Source organism: Saccopteryx bilineata, chromosome 1, assembly GCF_036850765.1.
Source record: "Saccopteryx bilineata isolate mSacBil1 chromosome 1, mSacBil1_pri_phased_curated, whole genome shotgun sequence".
In the NCBI taxonomy this organism is placed as follows: Eukaryota; Metazoa; Chordata; class Mammalia; order Chiroptera; family Emballonuridae; genus Saccopteryx; species Saccopteryx bilineata.
The window spans coordinates 250,003,058-250,025,753 of NC_089490.1; the positions used below are offsets into that span (position 1 = coordinate 250,003,058).

General features: G+C 40.9%; 1 protein-coding gene across 3 annotated transcripts in view; it reads left to right on the forward strand.

Annotated features, from left to right (window-relative positions):
* PARP8 (poly(ADP-ribose) polymerase family member 8) overlaps positions 1-21,204 on the forward strand; it is a 168,629-nt gene extending 147,425 nt beyond the window's left edge. For all 3 annotated transcript variants that reach the window (XM_066240639.1, XM_066240649.1, XM_066240633.1), the window contains 7 exons: positions 693-805; positions 1,044-1,116; positions 2,602-2,671; positions 5,178-5,251; positions 6,326-6,395; positions 7,194-7,278; positions 16,650-21,204. In XM_066240639.1, the coding sequence (XP_066096736.1) occupies positions 693-805; positions 1,044-1,116; positions 2,602-2,671; positions 5,178-5,251; positions 6,326-6,395; positions 7,194-7,278; positions 16,650-16,752 (588 nt within the window). In that variant the 3' untranslated portion in view covers positions 16,753-21,204. The remainder of the gene's footprint in view (positions 1-692; positions 806-1,043; positions 1,117-2,601; positions 2,672-5,177; positions 5,252-6,325; positions 6,396-7,193; positions 7,279-16,649) is intronic.
* Positions 21,205-22,696: the final 1,492 nt, after the last annotated feature.

The following is a 22,696-nucleotide window of genomic DNA, read 5'->3' on the forward strand; positions in this document are numbered from 1 at the left end:
CTCAGCTCTCCCATCTCCGGATCCCTGGCTGGGAGAGTCCTCCGTTGTGTCCCTGTAGAAGTCTGCTCCTCGTTGGAAGGGAACGGGCAGCAGTTAGCAAATGGGAGCAGGCAGCTCACCCAGAAGGTTCTGCTTTAATTTCTTTTCTGTGAACGAAGCGGCAAACAATATTTGAATGTGGGCGATTTCCAGTTTTTACAGATATGCAAATACAGCATGATGATATTTTCTTTCTTTTTTTTTAAATTTTAACCTCCTAGGCTAACTTTCTTTTTTGCTTAGTAAACTCTCAGACTGTTTCCCCAGTTGCATAGCTAGGGTACACTTAGGGAATTCTGTAATAAAATTCTTAAGAAGAAATGTAATTAGGAAGGCAGATCTTGAACGTGATTACATAGTATATTTCAGAGCTAAATATAAATGACTTTGGATTGTGGTCTTCTATTCATTTTCTGTTAGCCTAAAGGATTATCCTTTGTACCACCAGTTCCATGATTTATTATTTATACAGGGTTGGGTTCGGGTTTTTTTTTTTTTTTTGAATGAATATTTTTGTTGATGTGAGTAGCCTAAATTTATTATGGTTTGAAGCTATCTAATTCTTAGACCAGTAAAATTTGAAATTACTGGTAGCCTGATTGTACGTTAAATTGAACTTTTTTTTATTATGTGTCATTCTTTTCCGACGGCAGCAATTGAAGTTTATGCATACGCCACATCAGTTCCTCCTCCTCAGCAGTCCTCCAGCCAAAGAATCCAATTTCAGAGCTGCTAAAAAACTCTTCGGAAGTACCTTCGCATTTCAGTGAGTGTGGCTTACTCTCGGGAGGGGTGAGTGCCCCCTGTCTTCAGAAATGTGCGGGGAGGAGAAACTTCTGTGGTCATCGTTGGCTGTAATAACGCTGAGAGGTCAACGACAACAATGTCCCACTTGACCTAGGAGCTCGGAAGGCACCGTGGCTTGTGTTCTTTGACTGTTATGTATTATTTTACGTAAGAGATGCCTGAGTTCTGGTTTTTCCTCCCTCCCCCCTCTGTCTCAGTGGCTCACACATCGAGAACTGGCATTCCATCCTGAGGAATGGGCTTGTCGTCGCTTCGAACACGAGGCTGCAGGTAAACCCTGAAGGTTTCCCGGGCCCTTGCTCTTCTCCCACTGTGGTGATCGGTGGCAAGCCTGTCGTTGTGTTGCACTTATAAAAGAGAGAGTATTTGGAGTTTTAAACATTAGTTGGGATTTTTAATGAGTGTAAGTCATTTTCCCAAAGTAACTGAAGTAGAATTGACCCACACACAGTACAGGGGCGGAAAGAAGCAGTTGGCTGGTGTGCAAAAAGAGTAAAATCCTTTTGAATATAAGTAGAAAACGTCATCATGCAAAAAAATAAAGCCCTATAGGCATTCTGGCTGCTCCTTGAATACACGTTCTTTGAGCCCTGCTCCGGGGTGACTAAGAGCTAACAGGGACCCGGAAACTGGACACAGAAGGGCTGGCTGTGGGACACCTGCTGTTCCATCCCCAGGTCAGCTCTGGGGTCAGCAGCGCATTATGGGATATAGTCCTCATGTTTATTCATGCCCTTCATATCCAACGTCCCCCCGACTGTCACAGGGCTGATTTCCATCCAGCGATGTAAAGAGGTCAGGAAATGAGACCCTCAACCCAGTCAGCTGTGCTAGGTCTCACACGCTGACGGCTGTTGAGATGACACGATTAGATGTGTATGTTCATAAACGCATACCAAACAAGGTGCAGGGCCCTAGAACACAGAGACAGTATAGGAGATAATTCCAGCATTCTGAGTAGTTCCTCAGACTGGGTGAAGAGTTTCAGTTCACAAAACGCAGTATCTTGTGAAAAGCAAGGCTGAGCCGGAGAATGGGTCAATTCACTGGCATGTGAGCACTTATTCTGATTCTGCCACATGTTTCAGCCTGTTTTGTTTTCAGAATTTTTTACTTATTAACACAAAAGTCTATTCCTGTGTTTTATACTCAGTGACTCTTTTTGTCATTGCTGGGAGCAGAGGAATTTTTGCTCCGGCTGTCATATTTTATATATCTACTTACTCTGAATGTGAAAGAAAAGGATATCCATGCTGCTGTTTTCAAATTAGATCTTGCTAGAAAATATGGTTGATGCTCTGCCATGAGACCATTTACCTTTTTTTTTTTTTTTTTGTATTCTTCTGAAGTGAGAAACCCGGAGGCAGAGAGATAGACTCCCACATGTGCCCAACTGGGATCCACCTGGCATGCCCACTAGTGGGCAATGCTCTCTGCCCATCTGAGGCATTGCTCCACCAACCAGAGCCATTCTAGAACCTGAGATGGAGGCCATGGAGCCATCCTCAGAGCCTGGACCAACTTTGCCCCAGTGGAGCCTTGGCCGCATGAGGGGAAGAGAGAGACAGAGAGGAAGGAGAGGGAGAAGGGTGGAGAAGCAGATGGGCACTTCTCCTGTGTGCCCTGGTCGGGACTTCCACATGCCAGATTGACGCTCTACCACTGAGCCAACTGGCCAGGGCCTGTTTACCTTTTTTTGTAAAATTTTAACATTGGAAACCACTGCCCTCTGTCCCCCCTCACCTTCCCGTGTAGCTCCACGGTGCGATGTACGGAAGTGGGATCTACCTAAGTCCAATGTCAAGCATATCGTTTGGTTACTCAGGTAAGCTTATATATTTCATGTCTAACCTCAAATTTATTAAGTTTATCTTTCTCTATTATAATATGTGCCAGGCACAATTCTTCATCAAGTGCTGAAACGTTGACATATTGATATTAAATTTTTTGATAAATGTCAGAAGCAAAACAAAGCTCGCATTTCAAGATGAATTTGTAATCATCCCCCTAGTGTCTAAGAAGATAGATATATGTTTTTGCCAATTTTAAAATCCACTTTAATTTTGTTTCCATAGTTTCTATATTTAGTTTGTCCACAAGTAAATACTGAAAAAAGATTCATACATATTATTTCACTACCATTGAATATAATTCTATATCATTCCAACTTCTTATCTTTGGATTGTTAGATGTCGAGTATAGAGGTTTTCAGCAGTATGGAAATTTTAGGATTAGAAAAACACCCTTAAAATCATACTACTTATTGACAACCTCTCTTGTTAATATTTTGATGAAATTGTGAAAAAGGTCCTTTTAGAATCAATTGTGAAAGCCTTGCTGAGGAGGACAATAAATTCAGAATCGGAAAGAATGGATGCCAAATTGTTAGCAACTAATACCCTCAGACAGTGGAATTGAGGATGCTTCCTTCTTTTTATTTCTAAATAAAATGAGGGGGCTATTTTACAATGATCAGTGTAAATTTTTAGAACCGTAACTTATTCTGTTTAAATATAAAGTAATTAGTCACAAATGAAAAAAAATATTTTCTTCTCTTCCACAACCCCCGTGTCCCTGTGAGTTTCCCCTCGGACTTTTAAATGCTCTTATAGTTGTACACCTGCAGACGTAGTCACCTGCAGACATGGCTGGTTTTACGCGGGGTCTCCATTGTGTGTGTGTTTATAGCAAACAGTTTCAGGGGTTGCAGTCATGTGCTGCCTGGTGGGTAGGACCCCTGCAATGGAAAAGGATACCGAGAGGGTCTGAGGACCAGGTGGCTGCTGACCAAGCTGCCCGTCTAAGTGCTTTGCCCTGGTCCATGCCCGTAACACTCATAGCCAGTTGTTTCCCAGTGACCCACTCTTCCCTTTTGCGGAGGACACCTCACAAGAGCACTAGGTTACCCCATATGCCTTTTCTGACCCTCCTCAGAAGACGCATGCATCACCTCCTGCCTACACTATTGGTCATGGCTGTCACAAGCCCTTCAGGGTCGCGGAGTTAGACTCCATCACCTGACGGAAGTGTGGCGGAGTCACGTTGTAGGAAGGCGTGTGTGGACTGAGAAATATTGTTGCACTGATCTTTTGAGAAGACAATCTGCCAAAATAACACTATGAAAATAAATAACATTGGGAAGAATAAAATAGTACAGGAAATAGAATGTCCCAGTTCAACAGAGAAAATAATTGGAAAAGTCAGCATAAATTAGACTCTAAATCTTATTAAAACAGAACCCAGTAAAAAAACTCATATAAAACCACTTTAAATAAAAACATCCTCAATAGAGATAAGGAAAACATGGCATATCATTGAGTCCTTTGATGTCCTCTACTTAAACTGGTATGTAGACTCCTTAGCTGGGTTCGTGGAAATGATTGTGAGGGTACAAATGGCTGTGACCTTGGTGAGGATGTTCAGTTGTCTGGGTGGAGGATCCATAGCTGTCATCAAATTCTTGAAGTGTCTTTGATCAGAAAAAGACCTAAGAACCCCAACAGTAAGATGAAACAGTTTCGTCGTCAGTTTTAGGGCTACAGGCCTTTGGGGCAGAGAGCAGAATGGTCTCTCCTGAAGGGGCTGTGTGCACATCGTTTGCAGTTTGGTCCATGGGCTTCACCCTTGTTCCTCCAGCCTTGTATTGAAACAGCCACACAAACGCAAAAAAATAAGAACATGTTTCTTTGCTTTGGAAGAGATGAGCGTTTTCAAGTAATTTATAGCTGCCTATCTACCAAGTCTAAAACAGTAAGGAGTTTTAGTTCCCTTTTGTCTAAAACATTTTAGGTAAAGAAAATTATGGCAGTGATAGAGTAAGCTGAGACTTTGAGTGTCACAGACAGAAGGACTTAGATGATTTTTCTTTGTTAGGAGGAATAGTAAATTCTATATGTCATTGGACATACCTCAGCAATTCACGTAGTTAAGTCACAGGATAATTTTTTTTTTATTGTTCATATTCCCAACCTCTTAATATTCTCCTACTGATCAGATAGGAAGAGTGAAAGAGCAGGTCTAAAAGCATTTTAAAACCCAAGTTTTAAGAATGTTCTCATATCAGCTGTATGCGAGAGAATTTCCTGTTTCTGTTTCAATGCAAAGAAAAACAAACAAGTTATCCGCTTCTGAAACCTGTTGGCTCTGCATCCCAGGCACCGAGGTCAGTGCAGCGGCTCCTTCAGGAAGCCATTGTCTCCGTCAGTGGCCTGGTGCACCCAGTGCACTCTTTGCCTAAAGAGGTGGAATTTTGCAGTGTAGACAGACTGTATTTTGAGTTACGCCCCATAGCTTTGCTTCTAAATTGTTGTCTTGCTTGCTGACGTTTTCAGGGATGAACAAGAAGCAGAAGGTGTCAGCCAAGGACGAGCCGGCCTCCAGCAGTAAAAGCGGCAGCGCGTCACAGGTGCCGTAGCAACCCGGGTGACAGAAGGGGACAAGAGAGCCCACGCTCCGTTAGCCAGCCAGGATCCCAATGAATCTATACATGGGCTCTCTTAAGTCTGTAGAATTGTTTTAGGTGGTCATTACCCATAAAGAAATAAAGCTCACCCTAAAATGGAATAACCAAAATGCCTTTATTCAGTAAATATTCAGCAAGTATTTACTGGTTCCTCCTGTCACCCTGGAGACACTCCGGGACATTAGGCTACAAAGGTAATGAAAAATAGGCTAGTCTGGTTGGAGCTGGCCCTCTCCGGAGAGAACATGAATAAACTAAATATACATGTAGGTAGCTAGAATGCCAGGTCAAGGGGATACTGAATGCTAAGGGATGGAAGATAGACCTAGAAAGACTGATAAGTGGGGAGGTCAGGAAAGGGCCTTCTGAGAAGGCTCCGTTTGAGTCAAGATCTGGAGGTGGTGAGCACACGGGCCACTTAGCTCTCTGGGAGAAAGAACATTCCAGGCAGAGAGCGGAGCAAGTACAAGTCCCTGGTTTCACAGAACACAAACATTCTAGACAAATTAAAATCCATCAGATGAACAATGTGACTTTGATGAACGACAACAACAAGAAGAGTATAGCTAATGTCCTGTCTGAACACAAGGCGCAGCTGGAACCTCTGGGTCAGCGATGCTATGGGAATGAGTTGGCTTTGCATAGTCAGGGAGTAGTTGAGTTCAACGTTTGAAAAGATGGTGCAACTTTACTTTTGTTTCCCGTGTAGTAAACATTTCAGGCTTCCAAAAAAAAAAGTTGAGTTCTCATTCTGTGTGGTGAGGCTGTTGAACTGTAAATTTAACATTTTTTTAGTTCACTTACTCTGTGAGTGACTTAATAATAATTCTCTACAGAGTTAAGTGATAGCAAATCAAGTTGGCCATTAAGAGAGAGTTCTAGGATATAGCTGCTTGTCTCGGTAGACTTTTCTTTAAAAATTTTGGCGCTATCTTAGTGACTTATTTTTAATGATGATCCATTTAGTGACGGCCCCATTGTCACTCTAATTCTTTTATTTTCTGTTTTGGAATTTAGTCACAGAAAAAAGGACAGCAGTCCCAATTCCTGCAAAGCCGTAACTTAAAGTGCATAGCCTTATGTGAAGGTAAGTCATAATGTCTGCCAACCTCATGTCATTAGCATTCTGTCTTCTCTGTGTTTAAGGATTTGAATATATATGTGGAATGCTCACAATAGAATAGGGAATGCTTTATTCCCATGACCGTCTCTGAGGGCACAAATGAAAAACGGGTGCAACAGGAACCCTAAGGGGGGAATCGGGGAGCAGAAGTGGTGGGAATCCAGGCAGGTGCTGGACTTGATTTCTGGCAGATGTTTCTGAACTGTAATTGTATCTTTCTGATCAAGTATGACTTATCTCCTTTGTGAATATGACATCTTCCGCTTTCAGTTAGCTTTTGAATGTATAATAACATGAAAAAAATCTTAAAGATGAACGAAAGACTGAGAGAACTCACTAGATTTTTCTGTTCATATATTGAGATTATTTTTTTATTCTGAACTTAGGACAGAAAAAATCATGTGAGCAGTTGGCAAGATTTGGTTCTTGCTTTCAAATCTGTCCATGGCAAAAAAAAAAAAAAGAAAAAAGAAAGAAAGAAAGAAAAATTTGGCTAAAAATTTATTTTTGTGTTGGGAGTTTGGTAGCCACTGTTGGGGAAGTCAGGATCTATTTCCTCATACACAAGTTATTTCTGGTTGTCTTACTAATGAATGGTGTTGAATGGCATCTCCTGGGTTTTATTTACATTTGCAGTGGCTAAGTAGACTAAACATTTTTCATAACGTTCATTTTGCTCGTGCTTTTACATTTAGGTTTCTAGGAGAAGAGCTGTAGTAACTGAGAATAGAATAGCCCTTTAATGTTATCTTTCGCTTCCAGTGATCACCTCCCCTGACCTGCACAAACACGGAGAGATATGGGTCGTCCCCAACACGGACCACGTCTGCACCAGGTTCTTTTTTGTGTAAGTTTCAAGGCCCAAACCTGCGTGTGCTGCCTGTTCCATACATGAGGTAGTGCTGACTGTGTTTTTATTTGGTCGCTCTAGCTGCCAGTACATGACAGATGTGTAATATGTCACCAACTTCATATTTTTGTTTTATTTTAAAAAGCTGTGAAAAAGTGAAAGGTCTTGTCCTTATAAAAAGCCAAATTACATTCCATGTAATACAGGACGCAGGGCATATTAAAATACCTAGAGCTGTATTAAGTACAAAAGCACCATTTATTATCCCGGAATAAACGAGGCTGGTACACCTGTCTGATCTTGAGCCACCCTTGCTTGCCTGCCCACCCTCCCCCGTCCCCTTTCTTCCTCACCCATGTCCGTCCCAGACTGGACCCCAGGGAAGAGCTGAGCCTATCTCTTTTGTCCTTGTATGTAATTTTCTATAAAAAGAAGATGGAAAAACGCACACCGGCTTGTTTCTTATGAGCCACGTCTAAATGACTGCCCCCCCCCCCCTTGCTTGTTGCTTCCATGAGTACTGGATCCACAGCGTCCTCTGCCTGTGACATGCCATCGCTGTGCTTTCTGGCGGACCCGGCACCAGGACAATGTTAGGGACTGCCTGGCTCTCTTCTGGCTGGTATGAATACTGTGATGTTCTTATGATGCAGTTTTATGTATTTTTAAGTACCTATGTGTGTATGATAGATATTAACATGTAAATTACATAGTCTGAGGCATATACATGTCTGTAGATTTTGTTGTTGATGACGAGACAGCAGCGAGAGGAATGGAAAGAGCCCTGCTTTTATTTTTTTTAAGATTTTGTTTATTTATTTTAGAGAGAGGAGAGAGAGAAAGGCGAGGAGATAGAGAGGAATGGGAAGCATCAGCTCATAGTAGTTGCTTCTCATATGTGCCTTGACCAGGGAAGCCAAGGGATTTGAACCAGTGACCTAAGCATTCCAGGTCGATGCTTTATCCACTGCGCCACCACAGGTCAGGCGAGCCCCACTCTTGATCAGACATTTGTATCCAGGCTCTCCTGTTCTAGTAAGGCGGCAGCCAGGTTGTATAACCTCTCAAGCTTCATCAGGAGATACAATGGAGCATCATCAGTAGATATAGTAGATAGAACAATACATTATCAGTGAGACTCCCTGCAGGAAACCAACGCCCATGAGTAAGTGGGCTCATTTCTGTCATCCCAAAAGTAGGTTATTTGCAAAGGTGTGGTTACAGGAGAACCACGGGTCTAGTGGAGTCACCTGGATCTGGTAGCAACAGAGTGGTTGGGCATCCGTAGGTCCAAACAGACAAGGACAAGAAGCAGTCATGAGAATCTGGTAGGAGAGGCACTTCAAGCTCAGCAGCTTTGAAAGGAGTCATCGCCTTTGGTTGAGGGACAGAGGCAGCCAGGATGCCCTAATAGGGCTGGGACTAGGGAACCTTGACCTCACCTTCCTGCCAGTGTCTCTGCATCAGTCAGACCCTAGAACTACAGGGTAAGGGAGCATAGTCACAGAGCCCACATGGGTCAGTCTCCCAGGGCAGGATACAAGGGAGGGGATGGTGCCATGTGGCTCCCGGGGCCACTGCCCACACCCTACCCTTTAAGGTTGTTGTGAGGACTTCGTTAGACAATGCCGGTCTCCACTGAAAGGCACTCACAACATATTTTTCCCTCTCTTCTTTCTTGACCATCTTGACTATTATCCAGTGGTAAAAGATTCACCTTCTAAAAGACAGCAGCAGTGGTCACAGAGTGATTTCATGGAGTGACCTTAAGATTATGACAGAATAACTCCAAAGGCCTTTCCTTAGCTTGACATTCATCAGTTAATCTGTTGCTTTTAGCATCTCACTAAAATTCAAGTTTATTGAGCTAAATAAACAACCTCAGATATTTAAGTAGACAGTGAGCATTCGTGTGTTAATTCATTGAAATTTTACATGAAGTACATGTAAAATAAATCTGTAGGTATAGATGTGTGGGATGTGTATATGTGTGTATTTACTGGAGAGAAAGATTTCTTTATTTTGTAAGAAGAAAAAAGTTGAGGCGAGACCATCTGAAGAAAAGTACTTTCCAAATAACACAAAGGAAGGAAAGCTATGAAGATAATTTTCATTTTCTCATAAATACAGATGAGATTCCATCTTTTTTCTCTGTACTCTCAGGAGAGAAGGGACTAATGAAGGGAGATTGATAAGATTCGAAATATGTCCAAAGGAGAATCCAGTCACTAATTAACATACCTTATGATTACAACCATTCATTTCTTCCTTTATAAAAAAAAAAAGATGGTACAAAATTTTAGTGATCTGCCTCCCTGATGTCCAAAAACATCCAAGTAAAAAATAAGTTCATGAGAGAGAAGTAACATCACAAATAGACCATTTTCAGACAGGAAGTCCATGTCTGTTCTTATTTTATTTTATTTATTTATTTTTAACATCAGATGATCTCTTATGTTAGATGATCTCTTATGTTAGTATATAATGAATGGGCCTTCATTTTTATCTCTTAGTAAGTAAAAAATATTAAAAATTAAAATAATTTCCATGCTAGATGGTTTCTAGAGGGAAGGAGAGAATAGAATAGTCATTTGATAGCCTAATCACGTTCTTTCTAACAAGTGCACAATAACACAGCAGAGAGAAACTCGGGGAGTTTGAGGGAACAGAGTGCTATATTAGAAAATTACAAGTAAGATTTAAAGGAAGATATCCCTTAGGGGGGAAAAGAAGAATGAGGAGTTTGAGAAAAAAAAATTGTTGGAAAATTCCAAAATGAAGAAGCTTAATTAAATATCAGTGCTTCAGGCAAAAAATGTAATAAGTCAGATGTTATGAACCGATCCCAGCCAATTTCAAGAACTTTTGGCAATTTTAAGAATTGTCACTAAAGCCTGGTTCCTTCCTGACCCCGAGACACGTACGTACCAAGACATTAAGGCCAATATGTAGAAGTGAGGCAGCTTGAACAAGGAATGTGCTGTGCCCTGGTCATATATAACAAAAAGGTCTATTTCACAGTGAATGGGACTTTTAGAGCTGGGGGACAAAACTTATTCTTGGTATTTTTCATAAGGAGGCTTAAATAATAAAATTCAGGAGAAGGTAACTGATGATTTGGCAAGGTCACAGACAGAACAGGTGTGTCTTGTCCCTCAACTGTCTGAGCCCTGGGAAAGGTTAAGAAACACTAGGGTTTTAGTCTCTTGCTTATTGGCTGTTGCGGCCTAGTTGTTTAATGCTCCGGTTTGATTTAGAGCTGGCCAGTGTGCAAATAAATGGTTTTCACATTTTGTCTATTAGTTAAATGTAAGGTGTGAACCTCCTCTTATCCCTCAAAATGTATCAAGAAGTTCAGAAATGTAAGAACAGGAAGACCAAGTAAAACAGACCGTCAGCAGGAAAGAGATGGAGATTTTTATTTTTGGGGTTTTTGAGTCAAGCAGATCTATTTCAGGACTTCCTGCCCAAAGTCTGTTTTACCTCGTAAGGTCTGGCTCAACGACCACCTCTCCCACAAAGCCCCTGATCCGCATCAGCCTCTCCTCCTGGGGTTCCTACGGCTCACCACAGAGCTTCCACATGGAACTCAACTTGGTCGTTGTCTGACCCTTCCACGGGGCGTCAGCTCCGAAAGGGCGGGTTCCTGCTCCTGTTCCCGACCACCCCGTGTGCCCAGCAGTGCCTTGTGTGGGTCCTGGGGCCCCCTTGCTTATCATAAAACGTTAACGAATGAACAGAGACAAGGGCAAAAAGGAAGCTATCTTGGATTTTATGTGGTTTATATTGAAGGTCAAAGTTTTTGTTTTTGTTTGTTTTTTAAAGATTGTATTGATTGATATTAGAGCGAGGATAGAGAGAGCAAGGCAGGAGGAGAAGTGGGAAGCATCAACTCGTGATAGTTGCTTCCCGTGTGTGCCTTGACCAGGCCAGCCCGGGGTTTTGAACTGGGGACCTCAGTGTTCCAAGTTGACACTTGATCCACTGTGCCACCCAGGTCAGGCTATAGTCAGAGTTGGAACTATATCTAAAGAGGCAGATCCTAGAAAAATTGATAAAAATAAGAACCGTGTAACAGCTGTCAGGTGAAATGAGATGCCTTCCGTCGTGATTTTACAGAAGATAAACGGGGTTGGAACGGGACCACGGTGAGGAGCCAGCTTATTTACAGAGTGAGATGGCACCACATCCATCACGGCTCAATAGAGCCATGTGACACCACGCGGATAGGGTCGGGGGACTTTGCTTTATCCCCGGTCTGTGATAAATCCAGTTTCTCTGTCTCTTACCCAGCTCTCTGTCCAAGACTTAAACTGCCACGTCACTCTGGGCTTCAGAGTCCTCTGACAGCTGCTTGCTGCGTCTAAGCTGAAGTCCTGTCCTTTATACAGAGCAGCCAACCAGCTCTCCTGTCCTTTGTCTCTCTTTAGCACCCCCTTCCTGGAAGGTCAGGGAGAGCCAACGCCCAGCCTCATGGCCCTCCGTGGACCACCCTAAGATGTCAGGTTTGCTGCCTGACCTTACTCTGGCTCCTTCTGCACCGAGCCTGGGCTCTGTCTTCCGCTCCCCCCCCCCCCCCATTGTCTGATTCCTGCTCCTCTGTGACATCCTAGTGTCTGCCTTCCCCCTCCCAGAAGCCCCCTGACCCCCAGTGCTGCCCCCTTGGGTTGCTACATCATACATGGTTTTAGCAGTGGACTATTCTTTTTTTATACGCACAGTCCTCTTTATTCTTCTGTGTGCTTGTCGAGGCTGGGGTGGTGTTTGTGAGCTTGGCAGACAGTAGGAATGAAGAATATGCCCACATGATAACTGTTACGGCTGGGTCTTTCCCCTCAAAAAGGGGACGTGATACCTTCACGTCAGTGCGTACAACGTGCAGCCTTATTGCTGCACCCCCCAACCAACGTCTCTCCTTCCCCGGTCTGTGCAGTAACTTCACACACCAGGGACTTGGAACCTGAGCTGTAGTTTTCCACTTCTTTTTCCTCGCTCTCGGCAGTCTTCAGCTCCCACGTTCCCCTTTCCTGTCTCCTCCCATCGGTTCCTTTGTTCCTGTGGATGCGTCCCTCTCTCCTCCAGAATACACAGAACACTAGCGATTCTCTGTGCCGCTGGTTTCTTCATTGCTCCTAATCCATTGTGTAATGCCGGGTTTATTAAACCTTGCCATTATTACGCTCGCAAAACCTACTTAATGGCAGAAACTGGAATCAGAGGTGAGCAGAAAAGAAGAGCATCACCCATAATAGCCCCACTTAAAGTTAACTGTGGTTAGTCTTGTGGTGCGTAGCCTACACGTCTATGCATCTAAGATTTTAAGATCATGCTATTTATACCACATTCGTTTTCCAAAAACAGACTTGAAAAAAATGTATTGGTTGATTTGAGAGTGAGAGAGGAACATTGATTTCTTGTTCCACTTATTTATGCATTCATTGGTTGATTCTTGTCTGTGCCCTGAATGAGGATCAACCCGCTACCTTGACATATTGAGACAAAGCTCTAACCAACTGAGCTCTCTGACCAGGGGCTTAAAAGCAGACGTTTGATTATTCCTTTCTCAAACAGGCATGTCATTTTTAACACACGGAAACAAACGTGGCCCTCTGCACCTTGCTGTAGTTACCGGCGCGAACTACTGGTTGAATAGAATTATTTTTACCATTACTGTATCTTTACTGTCAGTCCAAATGATTGGCCCTCTCACCAGCTCAGCCTTCAGCCAGGTTCCCGAGTCCCACCATGTGGTTGTCACCCCGGGCCTCTACTGCCACCACTGTCAGATGTGACACCTGTCTTTACTCCGAATTTCACTCGCCCTGTCTTTCTACCTCCCAGGCTGCCTTGTCCTGCAGTTATTTGCATAAGCATTATCTCCCCTAATAAAATGTAAATTATAATCATGTTTGGAAATCACATCTGCAGAAACACCTAGTATACATTGAAGGCAAGCGGTGACTCAAGACCGCATGTTCTACCTGAATGGAGAGCCTAGATGTGGGCTCGGAGGTGGCTTCCATTTCCTGCAGGAGCTCTGGGTGGTGCTGGGTACCAACCATTCAGTTCCTGGTGAATCTCCCCTTTTTGTTGCTAGTAGAAGACAGTGTGGTTGCTTCTGGGTTCCAGAGTCAGAGAGAAGGAAAACAAAGTTACCTGTGCCAGTCTCGAAACTGTCACCAAGCTGCAGTGTTGGTCTGAGAATCCAGGCTGTCAAAACACCCCCTTTTCCTCGCGTATCTGACAGTAAAGTTCCATCCATGGTCTTACTTTCTCTCTCACAACATTTTTAAAGCAAACCAGTTTATTTTTTAATTAACATTTTAGTCATCCTTTTAGACTCCTGGGAACGTGTTATTTTTGCTTCCTTTCAGGTGGTTTCATTTGTCCTTTGTCATTGTCAGCCTGGTCAGGTGTACCGTTTCCCTACTGGTCTCTTGTTCTGTTTCCTTTTTCTTTGTTTGTATTTTTCTGAAGTGAGAGGTGGAGAGGTAGAGAGACAGACTCCCACATGTGCCCAACCAGGATCCACCCAGCGAGCCCACCAGGGAACGATGCTCTGCCCATCTGGGGTGTTGCTCCACCAACTAGAGTCATTCTAGAGCCTGAAGTGGAGGCCATGGAGTCATCCTCAGCGCCTGGGCCAACCTTGCTCCAATGGAGCCTTGGCTGTGGGAGGGGAAGAGAGAGAGAAAGAAAGGAGAGGAAGAAGGGTGGAGAAGCAGATGGGCACTTCTCCTGTGTGCCCTGAAAGGGACTTGAACCCGGGACTTCCACAGGCCAGGCCGATGCTCTCCCACTGAGCCAACCGGCCAGGGCTCTGTTTCCTTTTTTAAGTGCACTGGTCTCTGGACTTAAAGGAGTTCCACAGGCCTGGTGTTTCCATTTGCTGTGTTGATAAATGTCTACAAAGGGCTGTGTCGGCCACCATGTCATCGGTGCTCTGATGCTGCTCTGCCTTTGTTATTCTATCTGCTCCCTGGATTCAGACCCCTGAATGCTTCAAGCCAGTTTTCTCCTGCAGCCTATAGCTGTGTGCGTCCCTGCAGACTTCCTAGGCACGGGGAATTGCGTCCTTCTCAGGACTGCTGGTCATCCTCTCCTTCTTCCTCTCCCCTCCCCCTCTGCTCTGACAGGGGTGTCGAGTGCAGCGCAAGGAAGGCAGCCAGTGTACTGTGGGAGCCACGTATGGGGCTAGGCGGCTGCTGGAAATAGTGGGGGCTAGGACACTCTAGACAAAGGATAGGATTGTCTAACCACTGTACTATCCCCCTGAAACTCATACAAAATGGTATAGAACATCAACTCTCATTGAAAAATAAAAACACAAAAGAAAAAGAGCAGGTGGCTGTAGCCCATGCTGCAGACTAGAGATTTTATGGCAAATAAAAGTCTTTGAATTCATCCCACCGGAGGCCGTGGGCATCCATTGTCCCTACTTGTCAGTAGAGTCATCAGGTTAGGTGAATGTTTGCAGGAAATTGTGGGGGAAAAAATGAAAAGTTCTGGGTTACAGACAGATCTTAATCAAAGGTCAGCTTCAAAAGGAAGGGAGTGGAGATGGTAGTACGTAGGCCGGTGTCATTTAAGCCAAACACTCTTATTCAACATTGTGTCCAACATCTAGAGTACACAGTAAGTATATGGACTGTATCAGAAATGCCAGAGAGGTAGAACAAATGTAATGCGTATTTGGAAGTGTAGAGTAGAGGTGTGTGTGGGTGGTATTTGAAATTGGGAAGCTATCAGGAAGCAAAACAGTTCTAAGAGCTCCCACTCTCCTTACTGCCCTCAGAGGACAGGGGTCTCCTTCGAGTCCTGTTTGTTCTGTTCCTGTCATTCTCTTGTTTTCCGCATGCACATCCTGGGGGAGCTACCAGACTGGCGGGGCCCCACAGCACTCTTTCCCGGGGGCAGGTGTCTCCCAGCCATGGCTCAGAATTATAGATGGCTTAGTTTGCCCTCAGTCCAGTGAGTAGCCAGGACTTATTCAAACACCAGGGTGACAGGTTTTCTTGCCTAATAAAACAGACCTTTACATACTTTACCCCAAAACTCCCTGATTAGATGGGGCCAGTTCGAAAGCATTTCATTTTATGCATTCTCTTGTTCTCAGCAGGGGACTTACTGTTTGGTCTTCTGAGATAATATTTATAACTGGGCTGCATACCACATCAGCTGTTCTTTTCCTCATGGTGCTGTTTCACATTGAGGGTCTTACCTATACATGTATCTGTGTGTGTGGGTGGGTGGGGGGGTAGGGGTGAGCAGTGTTGACAGGCAGCCGGGGGCCAATTCTTAGGAGCTTAATCTTTGTACAGATGGTTTATCACAAGGTGTTTCCGCAGTGAATTGTGTAAGGACCTAAGTCCTCGCTGCTTGTGTGGTCTGTTTCTTTTCCTGTATTGTGTGATCTCAGGACAGTTTCTGTGCGGTGAGGAAGGTTGATCTTGGAGACAGTGCACCCAGCCTGGCCATCTGTTTTGAAGTGCTTATTCCTTCCCTAAAGCTCGTGTCTTCAAGTCATTTTTCTGAAGTGAAACTAATTCGTCACCTGTTCCACTCTGAATGTTATCACGGAAGTTTAAAAATTCATTCTTGGGAAATTTTTATTAACCAAGTGAGTGTATGTGAGAAAATGATGGTTACATTTACCATCTAAAATGTAATTATTTCTTCCTGAAGGACTTAGTGATTTCTGTTCTTCAGCATTTTGTTTTCAGCTTCTCTTGCCAAACTGGGCATTCTTGCATTCTAAAGTTAAGGACCCGCACAAGCAGGAATGTGTGCTCGCCAGACCAAACGAAACAACCGGTGATCAGAAGAGACATGCATTCCTGATTAAACAATAATTAAAGAACAGTAACTAAAGGCAGGCATGGCAAAGGCACTGTGTCAGGAAGAGGTGGAAGTGTTTTCTTAGAGCGTCATTGATCAGAAAATAATTAAATGATAAAAGCCAGGGTGAAGTCGGAATCTATGGAACAAGAACTTGAATTGGGAGTGTTCTTTCCTTGCCGGCTTCATCTAACTGCTGTTACATGAGGTCTGTACGGAGTGCTTCCTGCAACTCAAGGGGTGCTTTGTGTGGCCACAGAAAGTCAAAGGCAAAAAAGAAGAAAGGGTACATCTGGGCATGGCGAAGAACAGTCAGGTGTTTCTGGATGCAAGCTTTTCTGTGTTTGGCAATGCCAGCACATTATTAAATACAACTGAGAAATAGTTGTCTTTTGCTGTTGATGACCTTGGGCTCTATTTTAAGTGTCAGTATTTTTCAGCTGTTTGAAAGGCTTTTTGAGTGTTGATGTTTTGGGGGGGGGAATATTTCAACCTTTTTAATGTTTGTCTGTTTCTGTTTTGTGCTTTAGCTATGAAGATGGCCAAGTTGGAGATACAAATATTAACACACAAGAAGGGGGTATTCACAAAGAGATCCTTCGAGTAATCGGTAACCAAACCGCTACTGGTTAAAGGACCACCATTTAACTAACGTGATTTGAAAGCCTTCCTCGGGTTCAAAGCTGGATTTTGAACTGAAGAAGATGATGAAATAATTTATTGTTATTATAAACAAAATTAATCCTTTGAATACTGATTTTTTTCTTAGTATTTCTAAGTATCTCATTAAATACCTAAAATGGTATAAAATTTATCAATTGTAGGGTAATGGAATCTAGTAATAAAATTACGACAGCACTTAAACTGAAGGTTGGGTTGCTCACACAATAAACAGATTGAAAAAACAGTTTTGTGCTGATATTTTTATATTAAACTCCTTAATTGGAAATTTGGTATTATATACCGACACTTTAGGTTACCAAAATAGAATTGAGAACGTTTTATAATAATGTCTAAATCTATAAGATACTTTGCAATAAGTAAAATGTTTGCACATTCTTACGTGCTATATACTTAGTGGTATGAACATGCAGATATTTTGAGGATGGATGTTTCCTATTCTCCTGTTATTTTTTCCTTATACAAAAGCAATTAGTCCTAGCTGCAATGCTTTGCCCAAAGTTTGTAATATACATATCTATAGATTCATGCAGCAACATGTGTGACTGTGTACATATGTGTGTACCTGCACATATGTGTTTTGGCAACATGTCACAGCTTCACAATCCTGTTCTCATTCAATGAAAAGAAATATTATTCAATCAGCAGTAAATCGGGACATAAGCCAAGATATGAGCCAAATTTGCCATTATTCACTGACTGAAAAAGATTTGCAAACAGTTTTTCTATTTGTTTAAAGACTATTTTCTTCAGTTGAAAGTCAACTTTTGATGATGTTATCTTAAAGACATAATATAAGAAATTATGCCCCCGGTAGACTAAATCTATATTCAAATGCTCACACATTTAAAAGAAAGGCCTCAGAATTTAAACACACGGTGTGTATTTTTTATTTCCTGTAAGGGAACATTTAAAAAAATTTATTTAGACCACACCAGCATTTTTATATTTTTTTCATCTAATACCTCTGCATATTTTTTTTCATATTGAGAAAGAAGAAAAACCTTAAAGTTTCTTTTATATTAAAAGAACACAGAATAAGTTAATAGAAAATAACAACACCAGCGTCCATCCTTTTTCAAGAGTCTTATGTTCATCACCATCCTTTCTGGGTTTTTTTAGGGGGAGTCCTAAAGTTTTTCTTAGTCATGACAAGTTTTAATTGACAGTGTTTAATTTTCCCACATGATGTCTTTGGATTAAGGCCATTTACGAGAGCAGTGTAATTATTGTGTCTGCCGCTCTATTCAAACCCTGAATCAAGGCTCATATCTGATTCTAATTTACTTTGAAAGAAAGAAAAATAATAAAAATATATAGTTTTTTGCAAGTTTAATGTTAAACTTCTGAGTGTATTTCCTTTGGCATAAAAGGTAAGGGAACAAGGTTATACACATTATTCAGGGATACTGTTTAGGAAGTCTTTTAGTAATCGTTTGTTTTCTTATAAATAATTGATTTCTGCAAAAAGAGACTTGAACTAGTTGGGATAGTAATCCTTGTGATACAGTCCTCTGGAGACATTTTTGTTTTGTTTTTGAGTTGTACCTTTGAACCCAACCTGAAACTGAAAGATAATGAATGGTTGATATGATAGGGCCAAGATATCGTATCTTACTTAGTGTCCTGTGACTGGACCTTGGAAGACTTGATGTAGAACAAGAGGACTCTTTGCTTAAGTCACCTAGTCCCTTTGACTGTGTTTCAGAAGCATTTTTAAGCAACAAAAATTACTTTCTTTAGATTTATTTTATGGGACATTTGTGTATGACATAGATATGAAGAAGTAATGGAAGGATTTGGAAATGGGGGTCCTGGAACTCTACCTGTCGAGCCAGTAGGACCACTGAGGCACCTCTGAAAACTCAACAGTGCCTCCAAGCATACTTTTAAAACTACTGAGCTTCACCAAACAGGCGAGTGATCTGTAAGGCATGTAGTGTTAGAACCTGATCAGGACGGGCAACTTGAGACTGTTTTAGGGAGAGGAGGAAATACTGGTGTCATAGAAACTCCTGCCAATTTAAGAATGGAAATAAATTTACTTCACCGAGCAAGGAAAGTCTTTGGTAGTTTTAATGCCTATTGAGTATTATAGACAAATAGACACCTTTTATGATAGTAAAATAAGGTGTCTTCTAACAATAATAAATGGAATGCTATTGCAGTGCAGAATGGCAGATTTTAGGTTTTGCTTCAAAAAATTGTCAGAGCCTTGGCAAGCTAATTGTCTAAGTAGAACCAATCTTTTCATTGAAATTTTGATATTAAGAATGCTATATATATAGTATACTGATACTTATCTTTATTTCTAAAGAATCTAATTTTAATAAACACCATTGGTACATGAATACCATGCTTTCAAAGTCCAGGAAGTTCCTTAAAATGTAGAATTTGAAACATGATTATCATGCCTTGATTCAGTCACCTCCTAAGATACTATTATTGACTTATTTGATGGTACCAAACATGTGATATTGTATTTGTATAATTATTTGAGGTCTGTTTACCACTGCTTTGTAATAGTTATATGAATTGTCTAGCCGTTACTCCTTAATTTTAACCCACTGAGCAAAGGTGGTCATTTATTTTCAGTCATGAAGTAGGGGAAAAAGAACCTTATTAGTTCTACTTTTTTTGACATTACTGATTTTATAAACATTTCACTATGAATAATTTGTCATCTTTTATTGTCCACTGTATTAAAAAAAGAAAATAAACATTCAAGAAGGGAAAAAGCAGTAATATACTTAAATATTACGGCAGAATACAGCATGGTAAGGTACTTGAATGGGACGCCTTGGATTGCATTACATTAACAAGATTTTTATTTTTGCTGATCAGCAAATCTCAGTCAAATGTTGGACTTGAAGGTGGTTTTTCAATTTAAAATGTGAATATAAGAGTATAAAATTTAAATATAAGATAGTAAGCCCTTTAACTTACTATCAAATACTATGTGCTATAAGAACCCAATCCAAACTTTTGTTAATGCTTTGAATATTTCTCATTAAAAAATATAAAAGTTTAGAAAAAAATCCTCAATAATCTTTCCCTTTGCTAAAAGAAAGAAAATCTTTAATTCACATCTACAAATCTTTATTATCATTGAAAGAAAGCTAGCAGTACTTTATACTATAATACTATAAATTGATTAGGGCACAAGGCTTCAGAAAGTTTTAAGGAAAAATTCATCATCCTTATTAAAGTCTGGACGATTCCATCAGGTAGTAATTTAATATGTCTGACAGGCCACTCAACCTTGGACCATCTACCATCTAAATGGATGAGTTTCATGGTGGCACTTGAAGCACATTCTTAAAATATTATGATGTAATTATATTGTCTTGCTGAATTCTTCATTATAACACTACCTCAAGACAAATGATAGACTTGTTTGTTACGGTAAATTGGGTTTCCAGTATAAGAAACAAATGAAATTTTACAAATAGGAATTATCAAGTAATTCAACAGTCAAGACTGTGCTAGACATAGATATTGTCAGTGACCTGTTGACAATACAGTAATAGGGATATTTCAGTCACTGGTAATGAATGAATGGTGTGATTAACATCCAATGACTTCTATGAAGGGATTTCAAGTTGCAAAATTTGAAAATAATTTGTTCCCTTTCAGACTGGTTTTTTACATGGGCCAGTTTTATGTGCACTCATCTAAAACCCCAAACAGTTGGCCACCTAAGCAGTTAAAAGATTAAAATACCCAACTCCAACGCCAGAACTGAATATTCAAATATTTTGGCGTTGAATGCCTGCTAAATTTTTGTCAGAGTATATATAAATTTGATGTATATTATTACCCAGTTAACTTTTCTTGGGGATTTTGTATACACTATGATATATTAGGGTAAGTTTTTATAGGTCAAAAGAATTTCAAGTAGCTTTTAGACAAAACATATCCATGAGTGTGAAAATGCTGTGTTGAAGAATAGATTACATTACACATTTACCAGCGAGTCCGTAAAGAAAATAGCGCTTATTTACATAGTCAACATAATTTACTGTTCTAAAAATAATTTCCTTGATCTGCCCAATATTTAATGTATCGTTTGAGATTTTGAAATATGCAGCCACTCCTTTATGTAAACATTAAGATATGCCTATGTTTCTTTAACTATATAGCCTTCTTTACAATAAATTTCTTGACTTCTGTGCACAAAATAGTATTGCAACCTGCTACTTAGCCTTTGGTGCCTTAGAGTTATAAATATTTAATAATATGTACATAATGTAAATACCGCCAAGAGATCACTACGGCCAGATATTTTCTCTATTCACTTTTTATTGCACTTGCTTTCTATTGCTACTTAAGTCTCTTTTATCCAGCTTTGTAATAGTTCTAACATTGTAGCCAATGTAAATGTTTACTTTCAATAAATCTGAATTTGTTCAACAAGTATGGTATATATGGGAACTACTTTGCAAGCTCGGTTAGGCTTAGATGCCTCTCATGATGAATCTTGCTTCTGGGGAATAAATATTGGAAGTTCTCAGCAAACTAAAAATGATGTTGCCCTTTTCACTTACAAAATAGTTTTAAAATAAGAGGGAAGAAGAGAATAAAATCTTTTTGTTTTAGCCAGCATTCCCCAAAGGGTTGCAATAAATTTAATTGACCATGTGAGTACCATTTAATTTCAAATTATGTCAAGAAATAGAGGATTGGAAAGAACAATTTCTGTAAATTTTGTATGTATGTTCTTTTTCTAACTGCCTTGGCATAATGTCAAATGGAGCTTTTCATATGAACCGTCCTGAATTTTGTAAGCATTTCTGACTTGATTAGTAATTAGAAAATGATTTTTCAAGCACCACTTTTTATAAAATATTAATATTGATACATCTCATTAACTGAATAAGACATTGGTTCGTACATTTGGATTTACCTATACATACATATAAATATGGTTCTCTAAATGCATTGATAGTGGTTATGAGGAGCTAAGCTTATGTTCTCATAATAAATAAAATAATTTTTTTACTTCTGTTTCTATTTACACCCGAGAAACCAAAGATAGCAAACTTCTGAATGTTAGACTTGATTTCAGTTCTTCCAGAAATAAATACTTGTGAAGAGTCTAGTCAGTATAAGGAATAGAGAGGACTAGAGTTTTCCTTTGGCCTTAAACAACTCTCAGTCTATTTTAGGGAAAGAAAACAAAACACATTTGGACATATTCCCCGAGTAACATAAGGCCAATGATGCTAAATGGAAAAGACCAAAAACACAAGTGAGGCTAAGGGAGGGAGGATATCACCTGCATTGGGGGGGGGGCTCACGGATGCCGGGTGGGGGGGCAGGCTGTAAGGGTGGGGTGGACCTGTAAACAACACTCCCACCCCCCAAACACTCCCACAGACCCTGGCATTTGCCAGGCTGCCATTCCAGTGATATTTTGAATCTTCAAATTTGTGCTAATGAGTAGTACATTACTAATTTCTATTGACACCACATTTTTCATAATCCCTTTGCCACAGAGTCACAGTGGTTTGCTTGGACATCTGCTTTGGCGTATATTAGAAAGCACTTAATTTTTTGAATGTTTAGTTTCTGATTCCTCGGCCGAATGTTTAATTCTGAGGCTCTAAGTGTCCTGCCCGCTGGCGCTAACATTCCCTAGGATGTCTGCCTCCCTCCTCATGGCCATGTGGTGGCCAGGGTGTGATTCCTTGTCCCCGGTGAACAGTTACAGGGCGTCTTCTTTTGGAAAGCTTGGCTGGGAATTCCTGAGAACCTGTTGAGTATTTATTTGGCCTCTATTTCTGTTCCTAAATTTCTCCTTTTAGTAGAACTTCATGTAACTTCATCAAAGAAGAATGTAAATCTCAAAGGTGCCACATAAAATAAGAATCACTTTTTTTTGATTTTCTGATAA